The sequence below is a fragment of the Cetorhinus maximus genome, chromosome 6, assembly GCF_964194155.1.
Source record: "Cetorhinus maximus chromosome 6, sCetMax3.hap1.1, whole genome shotgun sequence".
In the NCBI taxonomy this organism is placed as follows: domain Eukaryota; kingdom Metazoa; phylum Chordata; class Chondrichthyes; order Lamniformes; family Cetorhinidae; genus Cetorhinus; species Cetorhinus maximus.
Genome location: NC_135884.1, coordinates 134,442,222 through 134,467,804, shown reverse-complemented (window position 1 = coordinate 134,467,804; position 25,583 = coordinate 134,442,222). Strand labels below are relative to the sequence as shown.

Sequence of the window (25,583 nt, the reverse complement as noted above, 5' to 3'; positions counted from 1 at the left end):
TGGAGAAAGATTGCAAAACTTTGTGGCACAGAGGGATCTGGGTGTTCTGGTATATGAATCACAAAAAGCTAGTATGCAGGTACAGCAAGTGATTATGAAAGCTAATGGAATGTTATCATTTATTGCAAGGGGAATGGAATATAGAAATAGGTAAGTTTTACTACAATCTTACGGGGCATTGGTGAGGATATAATAGCATTAGGAGTTCAGAGAAGGTTCACTTGACTGATTCCTGCTATGAAGGAATTATCTTATGAGGAAAGGTTAGACAGGTTCACCCTGTATCCATTGGAATTTAGAAGAATGAGAGGTAATCTTATTAGAACATTATAAGATCCTGAGGGGACTTGACAGGTTAGATGCTGAGAGGATTTTTTCCCTTGTGAGAGAGACTAGAATGAGGTGACATAGTTTAAAAATAAGAGTTCTCCCCTTTAAGATGGAGATGAGTAGCATTTATTTTCTCAGAGGATTGTTAGTCTGTGATATTCTCTTTCCCAGAGAGCAGCGAAAGCTGGGACATTCAAAATGTTTAAGGCCGAGTTTGATAGATTTTTGATTCACAAGGGAGTCAAAAGTAAAGGGAGTAGACAGGAAAGTGGTGTTGAGGCCACAATCAGATCAGCCATGATCTTATCAAATGGTGGAGCAGGCTTGAGGGATCAAATGGCCTGCTTCTAATTCATAGGTTTGTGCAGCTGGTTTAAATCACTATGGCCAGTTTTGTATCCCCACTGAAGCTAAAAATTACCCCCTGGTTTTCCTAATTTGCCAATGTGACAATAACTTATTTTTTATTCGTTCTTGGGATGTGAGCCTTCCAAGCAAGGCAGGATTTGTTGCCCACCCTAATTCCCTCCATTTCCCCACCCAATTCTGTATTTCTTGGTTCCCTTAGTGCTCAAAAACATGTGTATTAGCGATTTTGTTTGGTGGGGTGGGAGGAAATGCCGAGCAATCCTGGAGATTCATGAATAGTTGGCCCTCTCTAATCATTAATACAAAGAAAAGCAAATATATCTGCAAATTATGCCGAATAATTTACCCTTACCGTGGTAACTCAGTCAGGCACTTGGAAAAACCTTTATTTAAAGGATAACACTTCATTATTGTCATATTTTATGATGTAACTAGATTCAAATGCACACTGTTAACTATGTCCGCTCATTACCTTTAAAGGTTGTGTAATCAGAACGCTTTCAAAGAAAGAGATTGCCATGGAAATCAGCCATTTGATAGAACTGTCTTTGCCATAGTGTAATCCGTAGAGCATGGTAAAGAAGGCAGATACACCACTGGTGGCAGCAACCAAAGCCCAACCAATGAAGACAAACCACCAGGGTAATCCTTTAGAGCAATGTCCCTTTTTACTGTCTCCAGAAAGACTAGGAGTAGGTGAAAGCCTACAGAAGAAGAAATGAGAGGTTATTGCTAAATGTGGATATTTAGACACCTTCTAAAGCTAGGGCCATTGTAATAGCTCCAGTGATTTTTCCCACACTATGAATTCCTACTCTGAGAATTTCAAAGAAAATAGCACATTAGAAATTTTTAAAAAATGTATTTATATTTCCCCTTCCCTTCTCAAGGCCTCACAGGCAGGGTAGGTTTGATTGGTGCTGCTCTGGAATTAGCTGCCGAAAAGTTTGTTGGAGCAGCTTGAGACAATTCACCTTTCAAGTTTCCCTCCTTGGAGCTATACGTTTAGATAATAATTGTTGGCAAAACCAAGGGCTGAATCTTAGCACATGTAAGATCTGTGGAAATCGCTGTGGATTAGGATAGGGAAGCTTTGAACTTCAATGTGGGAGTAATCTAGATTTCACAGGTTAGTCCCTCTGTCTCCCATAATCACCTTCCTTATAATTTTTTCTTGGAAGTTAACAATCATCCTGCAAGGATATGGGTTCAAGCCTCACCTGGGGACTATCTCACAAAAGTACCCCCATTACAATACATTATTACACTCTGTTTCTGGGCTTATAAGCAGTTCCCACCTTTCTGAAACAGAACTGGAGCAGAGGATAGCATTTTCCAGAAGGTCCTTCATGTGTTGCACCTGGCAGACAGCTCGAGTGTAGCTCTGTGGATTCTGGAATTTGCTGGAACCCAGAAAGTCCAGTTCATTCTCCACATGCTGGAGCTGCAGGTACAGATAGCGATTATAATCACTGCGCCTCTGTTTATCGATTACAACCTTCTCAGAATCAGAGCCCGTGGTGTGTTCTGAAAGTAATAAGGGAGAATTAGTAAATAAAGGTGAAAGGGAGGCGAATGTAATCCATTTTACCATAGATCACTTGCTAGAAAAAGGCTGCCAGTTGTTTAACTGGCACAGTTTGCATGGCTCTGAGAATGAAGTTATTTCAATGTAGTGAGATCCAGGCTCCGTCACATTTGACGTTATAGATTTCAATCCTGACTTGTCTCCTAATGAGGAGGCCTGTCAAGGAGTGGGAAACATTAAAAGTAAACTTTTTTCTCAAAGCCTATGGGAACTAATTTCTGAGTAACATATCCTGCATTTAATCAGTAAGGGAATCAAGGGTTATGGGGAAAAGGCAAGAAAGTGGAGATAAGGATGATCTGACCAGCCATGAACTCACTGAATGGCAGAGCAGACTCGATGTGCCAAATGGCCTACTTCTGCTCCTACATCTTGTGGTCTTGTAAGTATATTCAAGGCTGAGATAGACAGGATTTTTGTAAGTGCCCAGTAATGTTTTAGCAATAATAGGAATGAATACTTGAATGCAAAGAGCAGTGAGGAATGTTTCATCCAGCAATGAGGCACAGATTTGACTGGAAAATATCTCCCGAGCAGCGGCGATGATCATTAGATTGCTGCTCTGCTCGAAAATTCCCCCAACTCGAGGCTGCTGCCTAGTTCTCCTAGGGTCTTCCAATTCCGGCTTTCACAGAAATGTGTAGCAAAATGTTCTTGGGGAACTCCATCGGAGCGCAATGGAGTCTGGAGGGTGGAGATAGGACACGCCTCTTTTTACAGCATGAGCTGCTGTATGGTAAGCTTATCATTGGAAAAAACAGATCTGAAGAAAAATCATCCCTGCCAATGTGTAAAGGACATGGGTTCTCGAGTCAGGGCAATTCCAAAGCAACGCTAAATTGCTACAAAGAAAGGAATCTAGCAGTTTGTTCCACAGCTATTCAAGTCTGACTGAGAGTCACTCTTAAACTAAAATACACAATGCATTCTCTGCTCGTTTCAAGGATTTTGCATTACCATGTAAAGCACTACTCCTGCCTCTCTCACATCTGAGCGTTCGCCATTGAAAATATATTTCAATTAAAAATGACATCTAATTAGAGTAGAGAAAATATCATGCAGGAGGTGGCAAATTCCATTAAAACACATCAGAGACTTTATGCACACGTTGGTTGAAGTGCAACATCTAAGTAGCAAACGTCTGAAAGGTGATTTTCACACACAGCTCCTGACGTGATGGAGCTTTTAATATGTGCCATCCCTCCAACCTTTGCCTCTGTGAGACTCACTATAGCACAGTATTACACACCAGCATATCATGTTCATCTTGGGATTGTGTTTGGTGCCTTAAGTATCTGGTATTTTTTACATTGGAGCATTGTGAGAAAAGCAGTAACAACCTGTTAAACATAGTGCACATTTATATTGGGTAGTGGTGACATATTCTGTAAGTCTCAAAGCTTTGAATGCTGTTCTGAAACTGTATGACCGCTTTGTGAAAAGCACCAATTTCCATTTGACAGAAGATCCATATTTGTTTGGCTTAAAGCATACCATTCCTGTATGTCGATTGTTTTGTCTTGTTACTAGTGATCCTTTTGTTGTTTTTGTGCCTCTACGGGACTGTAGAGAAATCCACCTTGGTCTGGACTCAAATTAATGCAGGGAGGCTGTCATAAAGTAGTATTACATTGAACAAAAAATTAAAAAGGTGAGGATTACCTACCAAAACCTACCGGATAAGTAACTCATACAAACTCATACAAACCCATTCTTCAATTAAAATAGCCACAATGCAAGTGATTTCACAAAATGATCCCTTTAATGTGTGGCTGCACGATATTCACCATGCAAGAATGCTGCTTGAATACAGGGTAGTCAGATCAGGTGGGGGATGGGAGGGGGTGCGGGAATAGTCAGGAGGTAGTCAGGTAACTGGGGGGTTAGTCAGGTCAGGGGGCTAGCCAGGTGGTTGGGGAGTTAGTTGTCGGGAGAGGTAGTCAATGTGGAGGGGGTTGGGGGTGTGGGTAATTTGGTCGGGGGTCGGGTCAGGTGGGGAGGGGTAGTCAGGTTAGGGGGAGTAGTCGGGCATTCAGGAGTGGGGGGTGGGGGTGGGGGTGGGCTGATTGGGAAGCCAGTTGTGTAGTTACCTAGGTGTTGGAGTAGGTTTTAATCTGTCTAACATTTCCTGGGTAACTATCCAGGTAAGTCCCACGGAACTGTCCAAAGTCTCTGACTCCACCTTAGAGTCAGAGACATTCACGGAGGGTCCCAGGGAGCAGGGGAATTGCCCATCAGAAGTTGAAACTTCCTGGGCACTTCCCACATAGGGTTGTGTGTCAGGACTTCCCGACATGCACCTTCAGTCATAAGTCTACTCTCCAATGACCCAGAGACTGGGAGATTTGGCCCATAATTTTACCATCCCCTCCACAATTTGAAGCCACGCCCCAGTTAGAACACTGTCCATAAGTTGAAAGCCATTTTAAAAAGTTGTGATCTTGGCTCAATAGCAGCTCTCTTGCTTGAGTCAGGAATATTGAATCACTCCAGGACCGAAGTGCATTAACAGCCTGGATTTTACAGTGGAGAAATGATGAAGAAACTCTGTGTTCATTACTCTCATTATTCCAATGAAACTGACAACAACTTAGGCCCTTCAGTGGGAAATTAATGTCCATTTAGGGGCATCATCCTACCACTGTGGTGAACTCACCGGTTGGGGAGTCCAAAAAGCAAACCCTGGTGTGCTTGCTTAATTGTGGGCTTCCAGAAAGGGTCCCTCGTTATCAGGCAATCAGTGCCACTATTGCTCTGGTGGCACTGCTGAGCAATGAAGAGATGCTGGCCGCTGGCCAGTAGCTCTTGGCGCCCCTGAGGTCCTCGATCACAGAGAAGGTCCTCCATTGAATGTCAAGTGTCCGATTGGCACTTAATGCGGCAAGCCTTCTCAAAAAGAGGCAACCTGCGGCTCTGGCTCTCCTTCTAGTGGGTGAGACACCCATTGCCTCCATTAAGTGCTGCCCATTGTTACTGCAGACCTTCAAACTCACCTTGTAAGTCAACTGATCCAAGGCTGAGAATGAGAGGATCTTCCTTCTTATGACTCTCATTGTAAAACTCATGGTTGACCTTATTTTGCTCCCGGATTATATTTTCAACTAATGCCAAAAGTTTGTTGATATCTGTTGTTTTTTTAAAATCCTTATCCAGTGTTGGTAGTGGGTTCTTCAGTGTTTTAGTGAGTGAGTTAGCAATCCTCTGGATGTCCTAAGTGCACAATATAATTTACTCAAGTTAGTGCTTTTACCGCAATGATAAATGTTCTGAAGGCACTGCAACACATTATTTCCATTTCATCATGACCATTCTGCCATCTCCATTGCTTCAATTGTAACTTTAACAAGTTCATTTTACATTGCCAATAGCTTTTGTTTCCAGTCTCTAGACAACTTATCCATTTGCTTTTATAGTAATAAAACTCAATTTTATTCCAAAAACTAACAATTAGAAGAAATTGATCAATTGAAAATGTAAGTTTTAAGACCCCATTTAAAGATATATATATTATGACTCCATTCCTTTGATTCTGGTCTTTAGTATTTCCCAGTTCCCTTCACCCTTCCACTGGTGGTAGGGCTTCCAGTTGCACGCATCCTATTCTCTGTAATGCTTTCTCTAAATCTCTCTGACTCTCCACCTCCCTTAAACATCTTCTCAAAATCTTTCTCTTTGGCCATTCCTTTGGCCTCTTTCCGAATCTCTCCCTCTGGCTCTCTGTCTGTCTGTCTGTCTGTCTGTCTGTCTGTCTGTCTGTCTGTCTGTCTATCTGTCTATCTGTCTATCTATCTATCTATCTATCTATCTATCTATCTATCTATCTATCTATCTGTGAAATTGTCTAAGGATCTTTTGAACATTCAGGTGCAATACAATTATAAATTACAGCATTATTCATTAAAAGTTGTAACTGTTGCTGATTAATAAAGGCATCAATGATCTTGATGTGAATAAGTTGAACGACAGACACTTCAATCTCTTCTGCCAACCTTTATAACTGCTTCAGGTGTGAGGGAGCAAGTTTGTAGACTTTGGGAAGAATCTGGCAAAGAAGGTGATATGCGGCCAAGTTTGCCCTGCTTCTTTTCCATCTGTCTTCCCCTCGATCTTGGTCGGATGTTTCTGAAAATCTGCACGATGAGAAGGTTGATGGGGAACATCAGCAATGAGCTCTCAAAACCAATCACCACTTGCTGCCAGGTAAATTCAATCTTACCTGTGTGGGAAGAATATAAAAACCATTGGATCAAATGAGAGAGAAAGAACCAGTAAAACGTTGTATATAAAATGATTTCCTGTGCTCTTTAAAAATAGGTATAATTGATTTCCACAAGTGTCTACTTTAGCATCATCAGTCTACCCTCAATTCAAAAGTGAGACGGCAAACTGACTATACTAATCAAGATAGCTGTTTGTAGCACATAGCATGGACTACATATCCATTATGTGTATTTCAGAATACTTTCAAAGTATTTACATTTAAATTCCATTTATTTAATCATAAAGTACCATTAATTTCAGGGAAAAGATGTTTTTTTTCACAAGGATGATATGTAAATCACATACAGTAATACATCATCACAGCATTTGTACATGATGTTGTCACAGCGTAAATGACACTTTGGTCTTCTGGGTTTCTTTCCAGTACAAACAGTTTGCCACTTATTTTTTAAAAATGGAATATGTGCTCCATTATCTGAGAAAATAGCTAAGGATGTGGATCATTAATGCAAATGAGCAGTTAGACAACAAATTAAATACCAAATTTCTCCACAATTCCCCATAGGATTTATTAGTCACAATCTTGTTTTAATGATCTCTAATTATGGATTGTCCTGCAAGTGGAAGAATTCTCTCCACATCTACCCTGTTCAACTCATTCATCATTTTAATGACCTCTATCAGTTTTCTCTTTTCTAAAGGAAAAGTCTCTACTTGATACATCTTTCCCGATGGCAGCAAGACAGAGCTAGCTTCTTCTCACTTTCTCAAATGCTTCTACGTCATTATCATATTGTGAAGACCAGAACTGTGTGCAGCAAACCCAAGTGTGGCCCAACTGGTCTGATGAAACATTGAACAGTATTTCTATTCAAAAGATGAATATTTTGAAACAGTGTGTAATGCATTGAATTATTGACTTTACCCAGATCCATTTTTTGCTGGGCAGGATCCTTTGGTACTCCCCAGAATATAATACTGGTCAGCATTGTGCAGAGGAGCAAGGAAAAGCAGCACGACACACGCTGTACCCTTGTGAAGGGACTCCTCGGTGGGCGGTTTAGCACTGAATACCAAATATGTCCATCTCGGAAATCCTTGGCGGTCTTCATGAAGAACAGGTTACTGTTGGGTTACAACAAGTTTTATTTGCTTTAGTTTTAGTGAGGGAAGTGGGAATTGGAAAGAATTAAAAATTGCAGAATCCATGGTGGAAGAAAAACTGTTTCAGAAAGCAATGCATTTTACTAACATCCAGAGGTCAAAGGGCAGTCAAAATCTAATAACTGCATCTTAAACAGTATTGTTATCCAGTAATACATTGTGTTATTTTAACTTTGCATTTAATCTGGATTGATAGTTTTAACAGATAAAAATACATCATGACTTTACTAATATACAATATTTACCAATGTTTTATTTACACAGCAAGTCCCTGCATTTTTAAATAATCCACTATGCACATGAAGCACTTTGAGGCATACTAAGCAATGTGGTAAGGTCCTAGATATATTCGTGCAAATCTTTGTTGTTAAGCTTTATAAGAATTTAACAGCTGTCTTATTCTCATACTGTATATGTTAAATATTTATTGACTTCTCACTTCATATTGCATAAGTTTAAATCTACTGCTTTCTTTTTAATTTCTGATTTCTCCCTGCAGGAATGAGTCATTTCCTTTGTCAGCCAAAAGGACGACTCCTGTCAGCCTGATAATAATCACAGCTGCTGTCGACCTAACAGCAAACTTTAATTTACAAATTAAGTTTATCCCAGCTGTTTATCACTGGACATCCAGCTACGCCTTGGATGACAGTTTGCACTGGTTTACAGACAGTTACATACCTCCATCAATGCTATCTTATGATCAGCCCGCAAGATTTAAATCTGATTCAGACAGGGAAATCTTAGCATAAATGATGTTTTTTCTTCTGCACCTGCTTTAGTTGTGTTAGCATCACAGATTAATATCCGTATCCCACCAACAACTTATATGGGTAGCGTTTGCTAAACCAGGCATGACCTGCTGAGATGTTGGTCCTGACAATGAAGACTTTTAAATGGAAATAATCTAAAGATGGGTCTTGAAGATTTTGAGTGATGGGGCTGTGACTATTTCCTTTGGCAGCTTGTTCTATTGTCAGATTGTCCTTGGAAAGAAGGATTGTTGATATGCTGTCTTGGGAACAAATGGTCTGCGTAGTTTGTGTGGATGGCTACCTCATGTTCTGTCATTGCCAGAGGGCACCAGGTACTTGTTTCTGTCAATTCTCACCAGTCCATTCCATATTTTATAGAACATGGTCAGTCTATTATTTCTCTCCTTTGCTGTTGTGACTCCCTTTCCAAATCTTTGATCAAGGGTGTGACACTGGTGTATTTCCTATACTGATTCTTCTCCTCCTCACCCAGATGAATGGGCCAGATTTCAGAGTTTGTGCAGAAAACAATTAACTGATTAGTTATTAAAGAGTGATGGTTATGCATATTTACCTATTTCACTTTCAACAGCTTACTGGTGTGTAACAAGACATTCTGTTAGGGCAGGTACTGATGATCAACCATAGTGTAAGTGCTAACTCTAAAGACTACTTTTTTGTCACTTTTAAGGAGATAGAGAAGAAATGTGCATTTATATAGTGCCTTTTCCAAAGCACTTTACAACTAATGAAGGTACTTTTGAATTGTAGTTACGATTGTAACATAGGGTGCACAGCAGCCATTTTGACCACAGCAAGGTCCTGAAAACAGCAACAAAATAAAGATCAGATAATCTGCTTTAGTGATAGTAGTGCTTTAGCACATGGGAGAACTCCCCTGCTCTTTTTGAATCGTGCCCCGGATCTTTTAGATCCACTTGAGTGGGGAGTCATGGCTTCGGTTTAACATCTCATCCAAAACACCGCACCTCTAACAGTGCAGCCCTCACTCAGTGGTGTGCCGGAGTGACAGCCTAGATTTTATGGTCAGGTAAGATTTGAACTCGTGACCTTCTGACTCAAAAGGAAGAGTGTTCCATGCAGCCAATGTTGGCACCAAAGTTAAAGCATTATTGTAAAAGTGGGGAACTATCTTTGTAGAATAAGAGAGCAAAAATAGGTTGGACAATCTCTATGTCTGAATTAACTTCTGGTACCTAAAACGTTTTAGGTCCATCTCAGTTGCCACTGGAAAGGCTTTGTCCAAAAGACAGTCTCCTACATCAACCGCTAACCAGGAGTTACACAGGAAACACCATCGCTGATATGTTTCTAAGTCGAGCACTGTTACACGATTCACGTACCTGGAAAGTAAATTAAATAGCTAAGTTTAGTTTCACATATGTCTAAGTAGCAATTATCTTTTAATTAATTAAAATCTGCAAAAAAAAAATCCATATGACCTTATCCCTATGCTCTAGCTGTTCAGATTGCTAGCTCTTTCAATAACATTAATCTTTCATTCAGTCAGTCTATGGTGCTCTGTATATAGGAGATGCACAAGACTCATGCTGGTTTTACATTTTTCTATCAAACTAAGTGGGCAGAACTTTCTGCCTGTCGGGTGGGCGGGTCCGACCCAATCTCCAGCGGGCGGGGAGCCGATCCCCGCTGGAGAAGCGGGCCCCGCCGCCATTTTAAGTGGGTGGGCCAATTAAGGCCTGCCCAGCGTGACATCTGACGGGAAGCGCTATGCTCTTCCTGTGCGGCCGGGGGGGGGGATTCCCCAAAAGCGAGAGTGCGCTCTTTCGCGCATACGTACAAAAGAGCGCACATCTCCCTGGGGTTAAGTGCAGCCTCAGGGAGATTGCTGACACTTTGAAAAATGTTAAAAATAGAAAAAAAAATTCCCTAACATGTCCCCCTCATGTGATCATGTCACATGAGATGGGGCATGTTCATAATTTGCAGATTAACTTTATTAAAATGTTTAAAACCCTGCATGAAACCTCATCCCGCCACTGGATGAGGTTTCATGTTTTATCTATTTGCTGCTGGGGCTCCTGGCCTGCCCGCCAACCTTAAGGTTGGACGGGCAGGTCCTTTAATTGTTTAAATGATCCTGTCAATGGCCTCAATTGGCCATTGAGAGGTTGGCGGGCCCGCAGCTGATTTTGCTGTGCCCCCACCTTCCTGAAAATTTAAATGGGGCGGGATGATGTCGGGGGATCCACTAGACATCATCCCGTGTCATTTTACGTGTCGGCAAACGGGCCCCACCCCCTGCTCGCCGACGGCAAAATTCTGCTCTGTGTCTTGCCTTAGCCCCATCTGCTTGAGATAGAGGGCTCAATATATGGTATGCAATGAGCAATAGGTCATGTCTTGGTATTCAGTGTGCTGTTCCATCCACCATAACACATCCTGGCATGTAAATTTCAGCAGCAATAAATGTATATACCAGGGAGGAAGGACTTTAGTTATATGGAGAGATTGGAAAAATTGGGACTGTTCTCTTGAGAGCAGAGCTGGTTCAGGTGAAAACTAATAGAAATGTTCAAAATTATGAAGATTTTGATAAATAAATGAGATCTCAAGTGTTGCTGAAAAAAGAGACATGGGGCAGAATTTTTTGCTGATTGGGCGGGCGGGTGGGTGGGCGGGTGCCCAACCCGCTCAAGTGTAAAAAAGCGTATGATGACACTGGGCAAGCGAGAGTCGGGGGCTGCACCTGCCATCAATTACGAGGCCAGTTAAGGCCATTGAAAAGGTAATTAAGGTAGATTTAACGTTGCCTGTGCGATTTCGCACTCGTCATAAGGGCAAAACGGGCAGGCGGGCAGCCAACATTTTACAAAACCTCATCCAAGGGTGGGATAAAAAGGGTCATCAGCATTGCCAGTGTGAGTAGTGAGGAGTTTTGGAGATAGTTTGCCGCTGGTTGCTTATTGTTACTTAGCAGCTTCATCTCTGTTCTGAGCTTCATTCATAGCGTTTCCAGCCTTCATTTCAGGAGTTATTGTTGTCTCCAAGGTCCCCGCAGGATTCAGACCATGTGGACGCTTCCAAGTATCAGTGTGCCTTCTGTGACCCTGGTAATGGGGATTATAGTCTCCGTTGGTGGCACCTCCTCTGAGGAGGAAGCGAGGGGCAGAAGGGAGAGGAGGCCAGGTGTCACCATGCAGCCTCCAGGGGAGGGACCTGTGGGAGGAGAGGCGCAGGCACAAGTGGCGCAGGGCCAGCAGGTAGTCCAAGGTGGAAGGGGCTGCTGAAAGCACCACTATCCTGCTGCCAGGATTTATAGGTGGCGATGCAGCTACCTCAATATGTCTGAGGTGCAGTGCCGAAGGAAGCTCTGCCTCTCAAGGGAGACTGTGACCTCCATCTGTCAGATGATCAGCCCTGAGATTAGCTCCAACTGTGTAGGTGGATACCCCATGCCAGTGGCTCTGAAGATCACAGTGGCCCTCAACTTCTATGCTTCTGGATCTTTCCAGGGGTCAATGGGAGATCTGTGTGGAATCTCCCAATCAACTGTCCACAGTTGCGTGAATCTGGTGACAGGATCTCTGCTAGAGTGGGTACAGAGCTTTATTCTTTACTGTATGGATGAGGCCAGCCAGGCTGAGCGAGCCAGAGGCTTTGCAGTGATTGTTGTGTTTCCCCGCATCCAGGGTGCAATTGGCTGCACACAAGTGTCCATCAAGGCAGCAGCAGATCAGCTGGGTGCCTTTGTCAACAGGGATTCCACTCCATGAACGTGCAGATAGTGTGTGACCATAGGATGCAGATTCTTCAAGTCTATTCAAGGTACCCTGGAAGCTTCCATGATGCTTAAATCCTGAGACACTCCCAGGTGCCGAGGCTCTTCAGCGCTCCAGCCCGACTGGATGGATGGCTGCTGGGTGACGAGGGCTATCTGTTGAAAAGGTGGCTTATGATGCCTCTCCACCATCCAAGAACAGAGGCAGAACAGCGTTATATTAGGAGTCATGCCTCCACAAGGGTGGTGATCGAGAGGGCCATAGGTCTTCAGAAAACGCGCTTCCGATACCTGGACCGTTCAGGGGATGCACTACAATATCCCCCAGAGTGGGTATCACTGATAGTGGTTGCATGCTGCGCTCTCCACAATCTGGCACTGGCAAGGGGGGACCCACTGAAGGAAGAGGCTCTTGAGACAGCTGCACAAGCCACAGATGATGAGCCCAGAAGTGATTCAGAAGAGGAGCATGGTGAGGAGAACGCTGAGGGTGTGGAGGCAGACCTCGGTAACCTCCAGGGAGGCAGGGAACCAGGGACACCTTGATCCAATGCTCCTTCAGCTAGGCTGCTAAAGATCTGCTTCCGCCTCATGCAAGTGCTGCTGTCTCCATCCCAGATGTCTGAAATGGCCTTTTGAACCCAAACTCCACTCAATGTCTGTGCAATAAAGTATCAAGGCACTCGGGTCCAGCATTACAAACCAGCGTGCCCTGCACCAGGTAAAAAAAGGGTGAAGCATACTCAGGCCATCAGAACAAAAGCAAATTTAATTTTATTGTTACGTTGTAAGCACAATGACATCATCATTACTGATGTTGGTGTCCACACCAGCAGACATATAAACCAGACATAAATGAACAGAAAATCACCCGCAAAATTTCCCTCTTGTGCTCATTTAACTTACGTTTCCAACTGCCATGTCTTGGTGTGCCCGCCCCACTCCACCCCTCGCTGGCACCGGTATTGGAGACAGCTGCTGACTCTGCTGTCTTGTTGGCCTTGATGACCTTGGCAGTCATCCACTGGCCCATGGAGCCTGTGCTGGCCCTACCTGGGAAGGAGCGGCCAGTGCCATGGCTGGCATCTCCCCAGTCATCGCAGCCTCATCAGATGCGATGATCACTGGCGGAGGGGTGAAGAAGCTGCTGCCGTCATCCAGAGTGCCCTGAGAGGAGCCGGCAGAGATGACGGGCAGCTCATGAGCCAACGTGAGGTTGCTCTGGACCTCCCTGCTTGACATTGTTGGATGGGCACCAAGCTGGGATACTGGGTACCTCATCCATCTCCCAGACTGGCACTGACCACCTGAGGTCATTGCCTGTGTGAGGGCTTGCAGGCCTGACTCCTCCACAATGGAGACCATGGCAGGCAGGCCCTCATGGATCTCCGCCAGATCCTCCAGCACATCTTGCTGCCACCTAATGATGACTCCAGAGGCTCATCATTTGCCTTTGGCTGAGCATTGTCCTGGTTCCCAGCAGTCCTCAGACTGCCGACGCTCTGGGCACTTTTTGTCTCCGCCTGCACCTATGTGAGTGTGAAGTGCCCTCACCAATGTGCAACGACATTCTAGCTGCTGATCTAATGCCCACCGAGGTGCTGGTATCTGTGCTGGTGCCTGATTCAGAGAACGGGTGTGATGCAGATGCAAGTGAAGCCCAGTGGTCCTCCGCCATCAGGGGTGGCCTTTCAGGGTCCAGAGAGCGAGTGCGTGTTGGCGAATCTAAAAGGGAGAACAATAACCTGTCATTAGTTTATTTCAACACACTGTCACTGTGCACACCAGGCACCCTGGTGAGACAATGGAGATCTACATCATGGTGCTATCGTATTTCAATGATCAATGGGGACTCCAGGTTTGAGGCTCCCATCAATGGTTGCACAATCCAAAACTCTTACCTCTGTGCACTGCGCTCTTACCTTCATCTGGCACCCCCGACTCTCCATGCCCGGTTGCACGTGGAGTGTGCCAGAGCTATCCAGCTCAAGTGCACCCTGCTCAAACCTGGTCAGCAGCAGTGGGTTGGGTGGGCCTCTGCCTGTATGTGGCCTCTCTGATTGGTTATGGCTCGTTTTCTCCGAAAGGGCAGAGGATCATTGCTTAGTCCACTCTCTACCTGGAGTGCCATTGCAACATGGCCAACCCCAGCTGAGGAACACCTCACAGGGCGCATCTGGGCCCTCGAGCTGCAAGGAACACAGACCAAGCAGACAGGAGGAATGCGAGGCACTCATCCGTAAAGGTGGGGGAGGGGGGAGGTGAGTTCCCACCTGACCTGCTCTCCTGCCTGCCATGTCCAGCCGCACTCGAACCCATCACTTGAGTTTGCTAACACAGAACAGACATTCTTCCGTGGTAGCCTTCCAGGGGCTGCCTGGGCAGTTTTTAAACTGTCCGCCGGATCGCCATTGGGCCCAGTGGCCGACAGGCCTCCGCCCCTGTTTGGGCCTTCCTGGCCAGTGGGGAGCCGCATTTCACACTGGGGGGGCCTTAATTGGCCCGCCAGTGTGAAATCACGGTCGTGGGCTGATCGTGGGCAGTGGCCTGTTTCCTGGCCGATCCCAGGCCAGCCGACTGCGTCCCCCCGCCGAACTGAAATTTCTGCTCCTGGTGTTCAAACTTCTTGTCTTGCACTCATCAGGACAGGCACCAGAATTACCAATTGTGAAGAGAATGCATTAGTGTTTCCTTTACAATTGGTATTCTTGCATCTGTTCTAATGGGTGCAAAACAAAAAGCTTCAAGAGCATGTTTGTTTTCTCAGGGCTTTGATAGAGCAGCTAGTGAGAAATAGTTTCCGCTGGCAAATGTGTTGGTAATCAGAAGTCATAGATTTAAAACAGTTAACAAAGCAACCAGAGGGGGAAATGAGGAGACATTATTTCACACACTACCTGAAAGGGTGGTAGAATTAGATTCCATAGGAACTTTCAAAAGGCAATTCCAAATGCAATTGAAGGGGAATAATTTACAGGTTTATGGGTAAAAAGCTGGGTGTGGAACTAAATTGGACAGCTCTTTCAAAGAGCCAGCCCAGGCACAATGGGTTGAATGGCCTCTTGCAGTGCCGTGTGATTTTATGATTCTATGATTTTAAGCTGTACACTAAAGGCAGGACAGATCAGACAGTCAAAGGCTTATTCCAACTATTAGTTTAATTCCTATATTCTACCAGTGAAGCATTATTGAAGAAAATTTGGAAAAATTCAAAGTCCACACTATGCTTAAGTATGGAAGGCCTGATGCAGCAGGTTAAAAAAAGGACTCTTTGAGTTATCCAATTTTAGTAACTCAGCTGATCAGGAAATGTCTGTTACTAACCAAATTTATGTATTTAATCTTCTTGTGTCACTACCTTAAGGTAAATAACTTTGTCGCTTTCTTGTTTAGATAACTCAATATTTCAGTACAACATAACAGATAACCAGAGCAAGAGACTATCGTTGGTAATAATAGGTTCAGCATTATCACACTTCTATGCTGGCAACAGGGAAAAAGCCAATATTATCACCCAAAATGCACTCTGAGAACCAGTTTAGCATTTTCTGGGTTTGGAGATGATGCTTCTCTTTAATTTCAATTCATCACTTGGTTAGTTCAACAATAAGTTGCACTTTTGAAGTGTTTTCATTCCATTGGGTGCAGTAAGTGATATCGGAACAGTACCCAAGCTATTATTTCCCCATTACAATGCCCCCTAAACATAAAAAGATATCCTTTATGCTATCTAATTTGCCCAGAAGAGCTCACCAGGATGGGCTGGACCCTGAGTTGTCATGCCACAGCCGAATGTTCTGGAGATCCCCAAGTGGGAAAAGAGTTGTTAGGAGATATCCATCAACTCCTCCTCTCTCAAAGGTAGGTTTCTCAAGATCAGTAAGGAAATGTGGGTCACTCTCTCCCTCTGAGCCATACAATGTAATAGTCACCTGGATAATAAAGGGTATCAAAATGTCAAGAACAAAGGGCAATGTAAACCTGTAGACATTTCAGACATCAGGGAGTTCATTAATTTAAAATATAACTGATTTCTCTTCAACAATTTCAAGCAAAACTAAGTTCTGTTTGAGCAATGTGGAATCTTACACAAATTTTCCCTTTTGTTTCTATAGGACAAACCCCACAAGTTTTTCTACTATCGTGCATGCGTGTGTGCGAGTGTGTGTGTGTGTACGTGTGTGCCGCTCATGTGTGTCTTTGTGCACTTGTTTAGTCTAAACCAGTTGCAACACATGTCAGTATTTAGTGATGACTGTTTGCCTTTGTTCTATAGACTGTCTCACTAATGGCCCAGTCACATTAGAGAAACACCATAGTTTTACTATTTTATTAATCTGGTCTCAATGGTGAGAAAAGGCTAGTGCATCAAACTGTGCCATCTCCTTGAACTGGCCTTGCAGCTGCAAAGCAGGGTGAGGATAACACTGACAGTGGTTGTCAAGGTTACTGTGGCAGGTCCTTCCAGGCCGGAGCCAATGCCATTACCAACATTTCTCAGTTCACCATCCAACGCTGTATCCAGGTCAACAAGGCCATGTACACCAGGGGGAATGGACACATGGCTTTGCCAGGATAGTGGGCTTCCCCATGCTGCAGGGTGTCATTGATCACATGCACATGGGCCTGCACATGGGCCTGCGGGCACTGCATTTCAATGGGGAGATGCACCATAAACTCAAAAGGTTCCACTACCTGAATGTGAAGCTGGTTTGCAACCATGCCCAGTCATCATATTGGCGAGTTCCCGCTACCCTGGCAGCGGTCATGATGTTTTCATCCCTGTCAGTCAGCCATTCCAGCCATCTTCAAGTCATCACATCGAACCAAAGGGTAGCTGGTTGGCTACAAAGGCTACCCACTGTACACATGGCTCATGACTCCCTTCTGCCACCCAACCACGCACACACAGACACACACAACACTCCTACAATGAGAGCCATGCTGCAGCTAGGAACATAATGGAGGAGATCATCAGCATCCTGAAACAATAGACATGAGGAGGTGGGGGGCCCTCCAGTACTCAATGTAGTGTGTCTTTCAATTCATGGGTTTGCTTCACACCCTTGCCATCATGAGGGCACATCCCTTGTCACCAAGTATAAGAGTGGTTGATGATGGCTTTACATAGCGCTAGTGAGGAGTCCTTCCTGCATGTTCAGATGGGTGTGTTTAAAGGAGGGTGTTAGCTGGAGCAGTGAACTTGAAAAGGCAGTGTTGGCATTAACTTGTTGTTTTGCACTAACTGATGTCATGATCTATCCACTCTGTATATTTCCAACACACGCTGCTCTTGCCCATGCTCCTGACCTTCCCAAGATGGCGACTGGTGTACATCCCGCCATAAGTTTATATGCACATTTTGGAAACAAATGGCATCACTAGCACCATGGAGCTAAATTTTATGGCCATTTTCTTCATGAACTGGATGGTTCTTTTTCAAGATAGCTTGAATCAGTATTTCCATTTTAATCTTGAGGGAGTTCTTAGCTTTGGTTGTACTTCTACTTTTGCATTTTTACAGAGTGATTGTGGATGTAAGTCAACATGAAAGGTCCTCATCTAACTCCCAAAACACAAATAGAAAGCAGTGTTAAATTCTCTCCAGGAAGGCATCTTGCACCACTCAGGCTTTCTATTCACAAAAGTATGATTCACTGTCGCTGGGTCAAAATCCTGGAACTCCCTCCCTCCCTAACAGCAGTGTGGGTGTACCTACATCACAGGACTGCAGCAGTTCAAGAAAGCAGCTCACCATAACATTCTCAAGGGCAATTAGGGATGGGCAATAAATGCTGGCCTAGCCAGTGACACCCAAATCCTGTAAATGAATTTTTAAAAAAATTCCAATTTATGGTCCAATTTAAGAAGTGCTGACGCAGCTCTTTGGATCTTCTGAGTGCATTATAAATTTGCTGTTGAATCCTTTTAGAATGGATGCTGCATTCCATGTTCACAACACAAATAAAAACCCAAAGGGCATTCAGAGCTCAGTACAACCAACCCTGCAGCATCCTACCCTAGGAAGCAGAATGCAAATCACAACTTGCAATCAAACAGGTCATTCTGGTTTCACAATTTACAGCTGATGCTTTCAAACCTATAACTACAGCTTTATTGTGCAACCCATGAGCTGTCAATTCTACACCCCAAATTAAAATCTGCAGTAGAGAAGTACACAGAACGTGTAATGGTGGCAAACCTTAGACGTGGTAGCTGCTCCTCTGCGATGTCCAGTAAAAACTGTCACCAGATAGCGGTACTGGGCGAATGGGTCATTATCAGCAAGTAGTGTTATCTTCACCTTTTTGTTTTTAAGTTGAAAAGAAAGAGAATTATATAAACAGGACAGTGCTGCAAATATGGTTCACTTTACAGTTTAGCAAAGTTTTATTCCAAGAAAGCCAGATTGAATGTCATATCATTTTGATGATGATGCTTGAGCTCTTCTCAAGTCTTGACGCACTGTCTTCCTTATGCTGTCTGTTCCTAAGTTAAATTTTCTGTTGATTGTGATTGTGATTATTTCTCCACTGAGTCAAGCTTTGTGATTGATAGGAACATGGGACAGTGAAGGGAGAGAGGGTAAATGTAAGAGAGTTACGGGTGCACAAACCACATTATAACAGACTCGACATTTGCTGAAGAAGTAAATAGTTTAGAACAAATGATGCAAGGGCTCCAGTATCTTATGATGTAGCTAATTACAAATGCCAAGTAAGGAGAGTTGTATTTTTAAACTAACCTATCTTCTCCGTATAGTTTCTTCTGGTACCACACTGCTTATTTTCTGCTTTAGATAATTTGCCAATCACAAAAGAGAACCACATTACAGAAAAACAACAAATCATACACGCCCTACAAAACGTAAATAATTACAATCACAGGTTAGGTCTTAGGCTGCCAGCATGACAGTTGCACTTCTCTCTCAGACATCCTCAATGCACACTTCTGGGCCAGCATGGCACAATCCTTAACTCTCTCTCCTGGCCCAATGTTGCTGCTTGTGAACTCAGTTCCCTCTGACAGCCTGTCTCACTGGGCTGGATTTAGTGGGAGTACCCAGGATCTTGGATCCCCACATCGCCTCTTTCCATGAAAGAAGGCCTGCCGCATTTTGTACCACTCAGGAACTTAACAGGCCAGCCGTTGGCCTTCTCCTGGGATCAAGTCCCACCCGCCAAGAGATGCCCTCCAATCAGAGCCTTGCAGCTCTTTTGTACTCAGCACTATGTGGAGGCAGTGGCTGCTGCTACTACTACACTCGCCTGAGGCTTCAGATCGAGGATGGATACAGAAAGAGGTGAGTGATGATAGGAGGGGTGTCACAGGGTGAAGGTTGCGTGGAGGCAGGCGAGAGGTTCAGCAGCAAGGACAGGGGGTGACTTTCAGAGGGCCCCCTTTTCCGATGCCAGGTCCCTAGTTCAGGCACTGAGTGCCTTTGAACAAGGGAACCCCTCAGCCTCCTGCCATTGGGTGATATCAGCCATGGCGGGATGAGGCCCTTAAGTGGCCATTAATTGTCGCCAGGGTGGGAAGGTCATCCCACATGCCTTCTCACCCTGGACTTAGTTGGAGTGGAGGCATGAAATTGGCAAAGTCTTCACCTGTCACCGTCCTGCCTGATTAAATTCCCTCTCACCACCAAACTCACCATGGGGGAGGGCACAAGATTCCACCCGCTGAGTAGTATTTAATAGAGGTCCATTTGGAGATCTGGTGGGAGACCTCCATTGCCTCTTTTAGGGAAAGTCTGCCAAATTAAGTGCTGTTCAGGCACTTAACAGGCCAGTGGCAGAGCTTCCCCGGGATCAATGACCCCGGGGGTGGAGATTCTGCCCGCTAAGAGCTGCCGACCAATCAGAAGCTGGCAGATGTGCTTGGTTGACAGTGCCACCAGGGAGGTGGCGGCTGCTGCTGTACTACCCCCGCAAGGCCTATGATTGTGGATGGACCCAGGCTACAGGTGGGATGGTGGGAGAGGGTTCAGCAGCAAGGGCAGGTGGTTGGCACTCAACAGGGCCCCCCCACCTTCCCATTGCTGGGTCCTTCGAAAAGGCACTGAGTACCTGTGAATGAGGCTCCTCCTCCCCCCACCACCACCGGGAGCCAACAGGGCTTGCCTGTTCTGCTTCCCATATGGCAAGCCCCCTCCCCCTGTTGCTAGGTTAATGCCAGTGGTGGTGGGATGAGGCCCTTAACTGAGCATTAATTGCCCACTCAGGGGCCTCAATTGGTAGCAGGGTGAGAAGGCCATCTGCAGGCCTTCCCACCATGGACTTAGCCAAGGTGGAGATGAGAAGGTGGCGGGGTCCCCGCTCTCCCACCTAATTAAATGTTCCCCCACCACCAAACTCACTACGGAGGGGGCATTAAACTCCGCCTGCTGTGTGCAAAATAGATGAGCTGTTTAAAATGTGAATATCTTGTTTCCCATCTGTTTAAACAGAGAAACACACAATGAGAGGAATTGAACGAGACCGAGGTGAGAGAGAGAGAGAGAAAGAGAGATTGGAATTCAAGATTTAGAAAGTAACTGGATGAACAACTCACCTTGGTCATATCTTGCTTGTCTTTTCTTCTCGCCCAAACGACAGCAAGAATATAGAGCCCAAAAATGCAGGCAACAGTTGTAACAACCACTGGGTTATCCACAAATGTGGCAAACAGTTCTGCTGTCCTGCTGACATCTACTGCATTGGGCATGACAAAGAAGGAGCTGCTGAAGAAGGTGAGGTGGTCGCACAGGCACTGAGTACTGTTGGTGGTTGTTAAAGGGCCCACCTGAAATACAGATCAGAAAAATGTAGAAGCGTGCACTCACAAACATGCATCCTCCCACTGGATTTTGGGTAGTAAGACTCCTTAAAACTATTGTGGAAAGAAGTGAGTGTCAGAGAATGAGAGCAATGGATAAGTTTGTTTAAAAAAAAAATGCTCCAACAAATGATTGTTGAAATTTGATTTATCATCATTTTGTCACTGACCTACATTCATTTAACCCAGTTCCTACTGACTTCTTGGAAACCTGTTTATTGCTAATTTGACAGGCTAATTATTATATCTTAATAATGCTCAAATCATCCAGATGCAAGAGAATATAACATCTAGATCATTATTTGTTGAGATGCTGAATGTTTTCAGGAGAGGTAGCATGGGAGTAGGATAGATTTTTGTTAGGCAAGGGTATTAAGGGTTACTGAACCAAATCAGATAAATGGCATTAAAAAACAGATTAAACATGATCTAATTGATTGGTGGAAAAGACTTGAGGGGCTAAACGATGTTTTGCCAGTCCAAGTATTGTGTTCTTCTAACTCCATTGCTAGTGATGTCACAAAAGTAGCAAGATGCAGAGCTAAAAATCTTAGCACATTACCTTTATATATTTCTGTTACATGCGATAAATAGAATCATTAAATTAATATCACAGTAACTGTTATTTACAGTAAGGTCCTTACAAAATTACAGACATAAGAACGTTGGTGCCATAGACCGGAATTTTTCGTGCCCACTGGTGTCAGGCCTGTTTGACAGCGTGAGCGGACAATATGGTGAGAAGGCCAAAAATTGGTTTCACAATGTCGTGAAACCAGTTTGCAATCGTCCGCTCTATCATCAATAGCAGGCCGCGTTTCCTGCTGTCAGATGCCGGGAACCTCATTGTAATACATCTGCAAATCATTATAAGCCCAGCTTGCCGGAATCAGCCCCCCATGCTGGATCAACCGAGCACATCAGCAGGATTGCACGCCGACATGTTTCACAACTGTATATAAGCAACGTGCACCTGGTGAGCTGCACTTTGCTCGGTTGATCCAGGGACTTGGAGGTTTGTTTTCCTACCTTGCTTCAGCGCCAGGCTTCACAGAGAGCACCACATCATTTTTAGGGGGGTTCTGGGACTGGTCTCTACCTACCAGACCAGCCGTAAGGTGGGGGGGGTGGCTTCTCAACGGCTCCAGGGCTAGGGTTTGCTTGGGGAGTGGGGAGAAGTGGCCTCAGGCAAGCAAGAAGCTGCAGGGCGAGGGTAGTACTGGAGAAGGGGTTATCCCAGGGTGTGTGGGGGGGCACAAGTTGATTTGTGCAAGTGGCCTCAAGATGGTGAGGGTTGAGGATGCAGTATTCAGAGGAGATCAGGCCAGATGGAAATGTGAGGGTGCATGTGAGAGAGTGAGTAGTGATGTCCAATGAGCCGGCAGTGAGTGAGATGCCAGCAAACGTGTGATGGGCTTGAGTGTGCGAGTTTAGAGTGATGAGATGGTTGCCTTACCCTGACGGCACAGATGAGATCATTCTGCATTGGATGGCCAACCTATTCTGTGCAGCATTGGCACTGATCTCCACTGCCATTGCCTACCAAGCCAGAGTGGTAATGTTGCTGCCCCTCCTGCGGCCAGAGCGGGGGTAGAGGACATCACTGCGGGCCTCCATGGCGTCCAAAAGGTGCTCGAGGGACACTTCACTAAATCGGGGGGTTGCAGTCTTCTTGCCTTTCAGGGCCATGTCTTCTGTGCAGCAGCCCTGGGCTGGAAGCACTGAGAGGTGTGCGTACGGCTGCACTTTAAATGTGGCGCCCAGCGTGATGAACTGGCGAGGTGACAATGTGACGGGCATATCGGAGTCTGCCCACCATGGAAATGGCGTGTTTCCCAGGAATGCATGATTAATGAGGTGAGATTGGGACAACACAGCGTGAAAAGCTGCCATTGCGGCTGGTGGGTAAAACATCTTTTTTCCCGCCTGCAACTGCACTTAGTGCGAATCTGGGACAATTCCACCCATAAGCTAGTTAAGCAATGCTATCTACATTTACCTATGCAAGGCCTCAACAATGCAGAGAAGCATTCCTTGTTCTATTGGTGTATTCAGTCAATCGTGACTTACATGACTCTTTGGGGCAAAGTATCTGATTTGGCTAAAAATGTAGTTGGCGCTTGATTCAACTCTGATGTTTTTAATAGTCATTGATTTGAAATGGTGGCACATAAATTCACAATGATGCTAATGCTGTGGCGTGTCAGCAGATCCAGAGAGAGCTGTTGCATTGAATGAATTATATTCAATAACTTATACGGGTGCTTTCTCACATAATATAACTCGGGCAACATCGGTCACAGGGACAATACAAAGTAAGGGCACTCACACGACAACCAGATGAGCTCCAGTTGCTGTTAACTTCATCCCAGTATACACACTGGGATATAAAGGAAGTGACAGCCACAGTAATGTTAACCGGTTGTGAAGAGTTTAGATCTGGGGCAGGCTTCACGGATAAATAATATGTTCCTACTCCATATATCAGCTCAGTGGGCGAGATAAGCCAGGTATATTTTGCAGCTTGTTGGAAAAGATGGAAAAAAATAAAAACACATTAAAAAAACAGTGCAATTTTTGTCAACTGAAACATGTTCACATTTGAATAAAATTTCTGTTGAATAAACATATTTGAGTTTGAACAGAATTCAGCTTTGCACAATATAAAGGTGCTAGTATTTGTAAATGCATGCAGCAAGAGTGTAAATTACGTTATTAAAATGAACCTATGTATGTGTTAATCATAACTTCCCAACAGAAACACAATGGAATAACTGGGGATGTTGATACTAAGTATCAAACCCAGCCCAATTTGAAATCAACTTGTTTAGTTTTAATCAGGTAAACGACAAGACATGTGTTATGGCCAAAGCCAGTGTTAATTGCTACACAAACCAAATCCCAGAAGAAACTTGGCTTATGGACAATACCCTTTTTTTTGTCTCCTGAAAATGAGAAGAAGAGATATGATCTCAGCAGTAAGAGGTCCAGTACCACTTCTGGGATTTTAAAAATGAAAAGTAAAAGTTTCATTAACAAGAATAAAAGAAAACTTAAGCACACAAGTTTACAGTTACACAATTAAGGTTAGTCTTGCAAAACATTACCCCCCAAAAAGGGTTCTCCACTTGGTCAGAACTACAAGTAAACACCTTCCAGGCAACACTCCTTTATAGATATTTAACTATACAAAATCCAGTAATATTACCCAAGGCAAGCTGCTATAGCTTCAATAAAGGCATACCACATGACCTGTAACTCACTTCCACTCTGCTGCGGTAAACCAAATTTCAGCATAAAACTGCTTTTTGCAGACCAATACTTTTCAGGCTTGACTGATGGCCGATTCAAACTATATCTCCTCCCAGCCCAGAGCTAAAAGCTCCCAACTCAGTTCAAGCTGCTACCTCAACAGCTCAAACAGTTATTGTAGCTATAGCAATCCTAAGCTCTCCACAGTAACTCTAAAATACCTTTATTCCCCTTTCATCTCAGGTTCCTCTCTTTTTACACCTCTTTGAAACTCAAACCCTTCCAAATACAAGATCTTTCATGTTTCCATCTTGTCTTTGCTTTCCCTTCAATAAAAAAATGATATCCCCCCTTCTAATTGCCTATCGATCTCCTGAAACATGCGAACACGTTTCTTGGTATCTTTGACTCCCTTTGATATTCAAACAAACACTCCACTTAACTAAAAATGCAAATGTTAGAACTAATCTACTTGTATATTAAACCTAACACCTCTCTCATTTTCATGTTTGAAATCCCCCCAGACAATGTCTCCTATTAATCTCTGCCCAGCTTAATTAAATTACATACACACACACACACACACACACACACACACACACAGCCTTTTCCACAGAAGAACATAATATTCCCCAAAAATATTTTAAAAATCAATTTCTCACACATGCAAATGATCTTTGGTGTGCTGTTAGTGAGGCCTGTCAATCTACAACACATGGAAACTGTAACATAACTCTGGAAAAAACTGACCATTCAAAATGCAGCTGAAACACAGCCCTGAATTAAAGGTCTATAACCAAGATTGCTGCTCCAAGGTGACTGAATAAATTAAATTTGTATAGATTAATTTTTTATCCAAGTTACAGTTATAAATGTTGCCCATTTTGGCTAGATTTAACCAAGACATGAAATACTGAATATTGGTGATTTGTTTTAATCTTATAAATACCAGAAAACACTTTGAAGGATTAAAGAATTTTTCAATTGACTGTTTTCTCGTTTAGTCCTTTCTGACTCTGATAAATCAGGAACCTCACATTCACTAGTCTTGTACTTTCTAATGTTGTATTCCAGACACTAGTACAGTAATCGGGTGTCATGAAGAGATTAATGTCTATAATGTTATTGGAAATTATTTTTTTAAATAGAGTCTAGTGGGCTCTGTGAGTGTGTGTGTGTGTGTGTGTCTGTGTCTTAATTGGATTAAAGTCAGGTGGTCTAGAGACTTTGATTTGTAGAAAGAAGTAGGTTTGAAATGGAAATTAAACATGGGGAAATTTAGAAACATAGGTGTCAAGGGGGCAATTTGCATTTTTAAATAAAC

The 25,583-nt window shown here is 44.0% G+C and overlaps 1 protein-coding gene across 1 annotated transcript in view; it reads right to left on the bottom strand.

Moving 5' to 3' along the window:
• The window catches only part of pkd1l2a (polycystic kidney disease 1 like 2a), a 127,476-nt gene that overhangs the window by 38,822 nt on the left and 63,071 nt on the right, over positions 1-25,583 (bottom strand). The window contains exons 22-31 of the mRNA XM_078543021.1: positions 23,337-23,530; positions 20,744-20,974; positions 18,393-18,494; positions 15,944-16,122; positions 9,645-9,791; positions 7,434-7,633; positions 6,277-6,503; positions 5,281-5,497; positions 1,998-2,226; positions 1,172-1,403 (exon numbers count right to left, since the gene is read on the bottom strand). Coding sequence (XP_078399147.1) covers positions 1,172-1,403; positions 1,998-2,226; positions 5,281-5,497; positions 6,277-6,503; positions 7,434-7,633; positions 9,645-9,791; positions 15,944-16,122; positions 18,393-18,494; positions 20,744-20,974; positions 23,337-23,530 — 1,958 coding nt within the window. The remainder of the gene's footprint in view (positions 1-1,171; positions 1,404-1,997; positions 2,227-5,280; positions 5,498-6,276; positions 6,504-7,433; positions 7,634-9,644; positions 9,792-15,943; positions 16,123-18,392; positions 18,495-20,743; positions 20,975-23,336; positions 23,531-25,583) is intronic.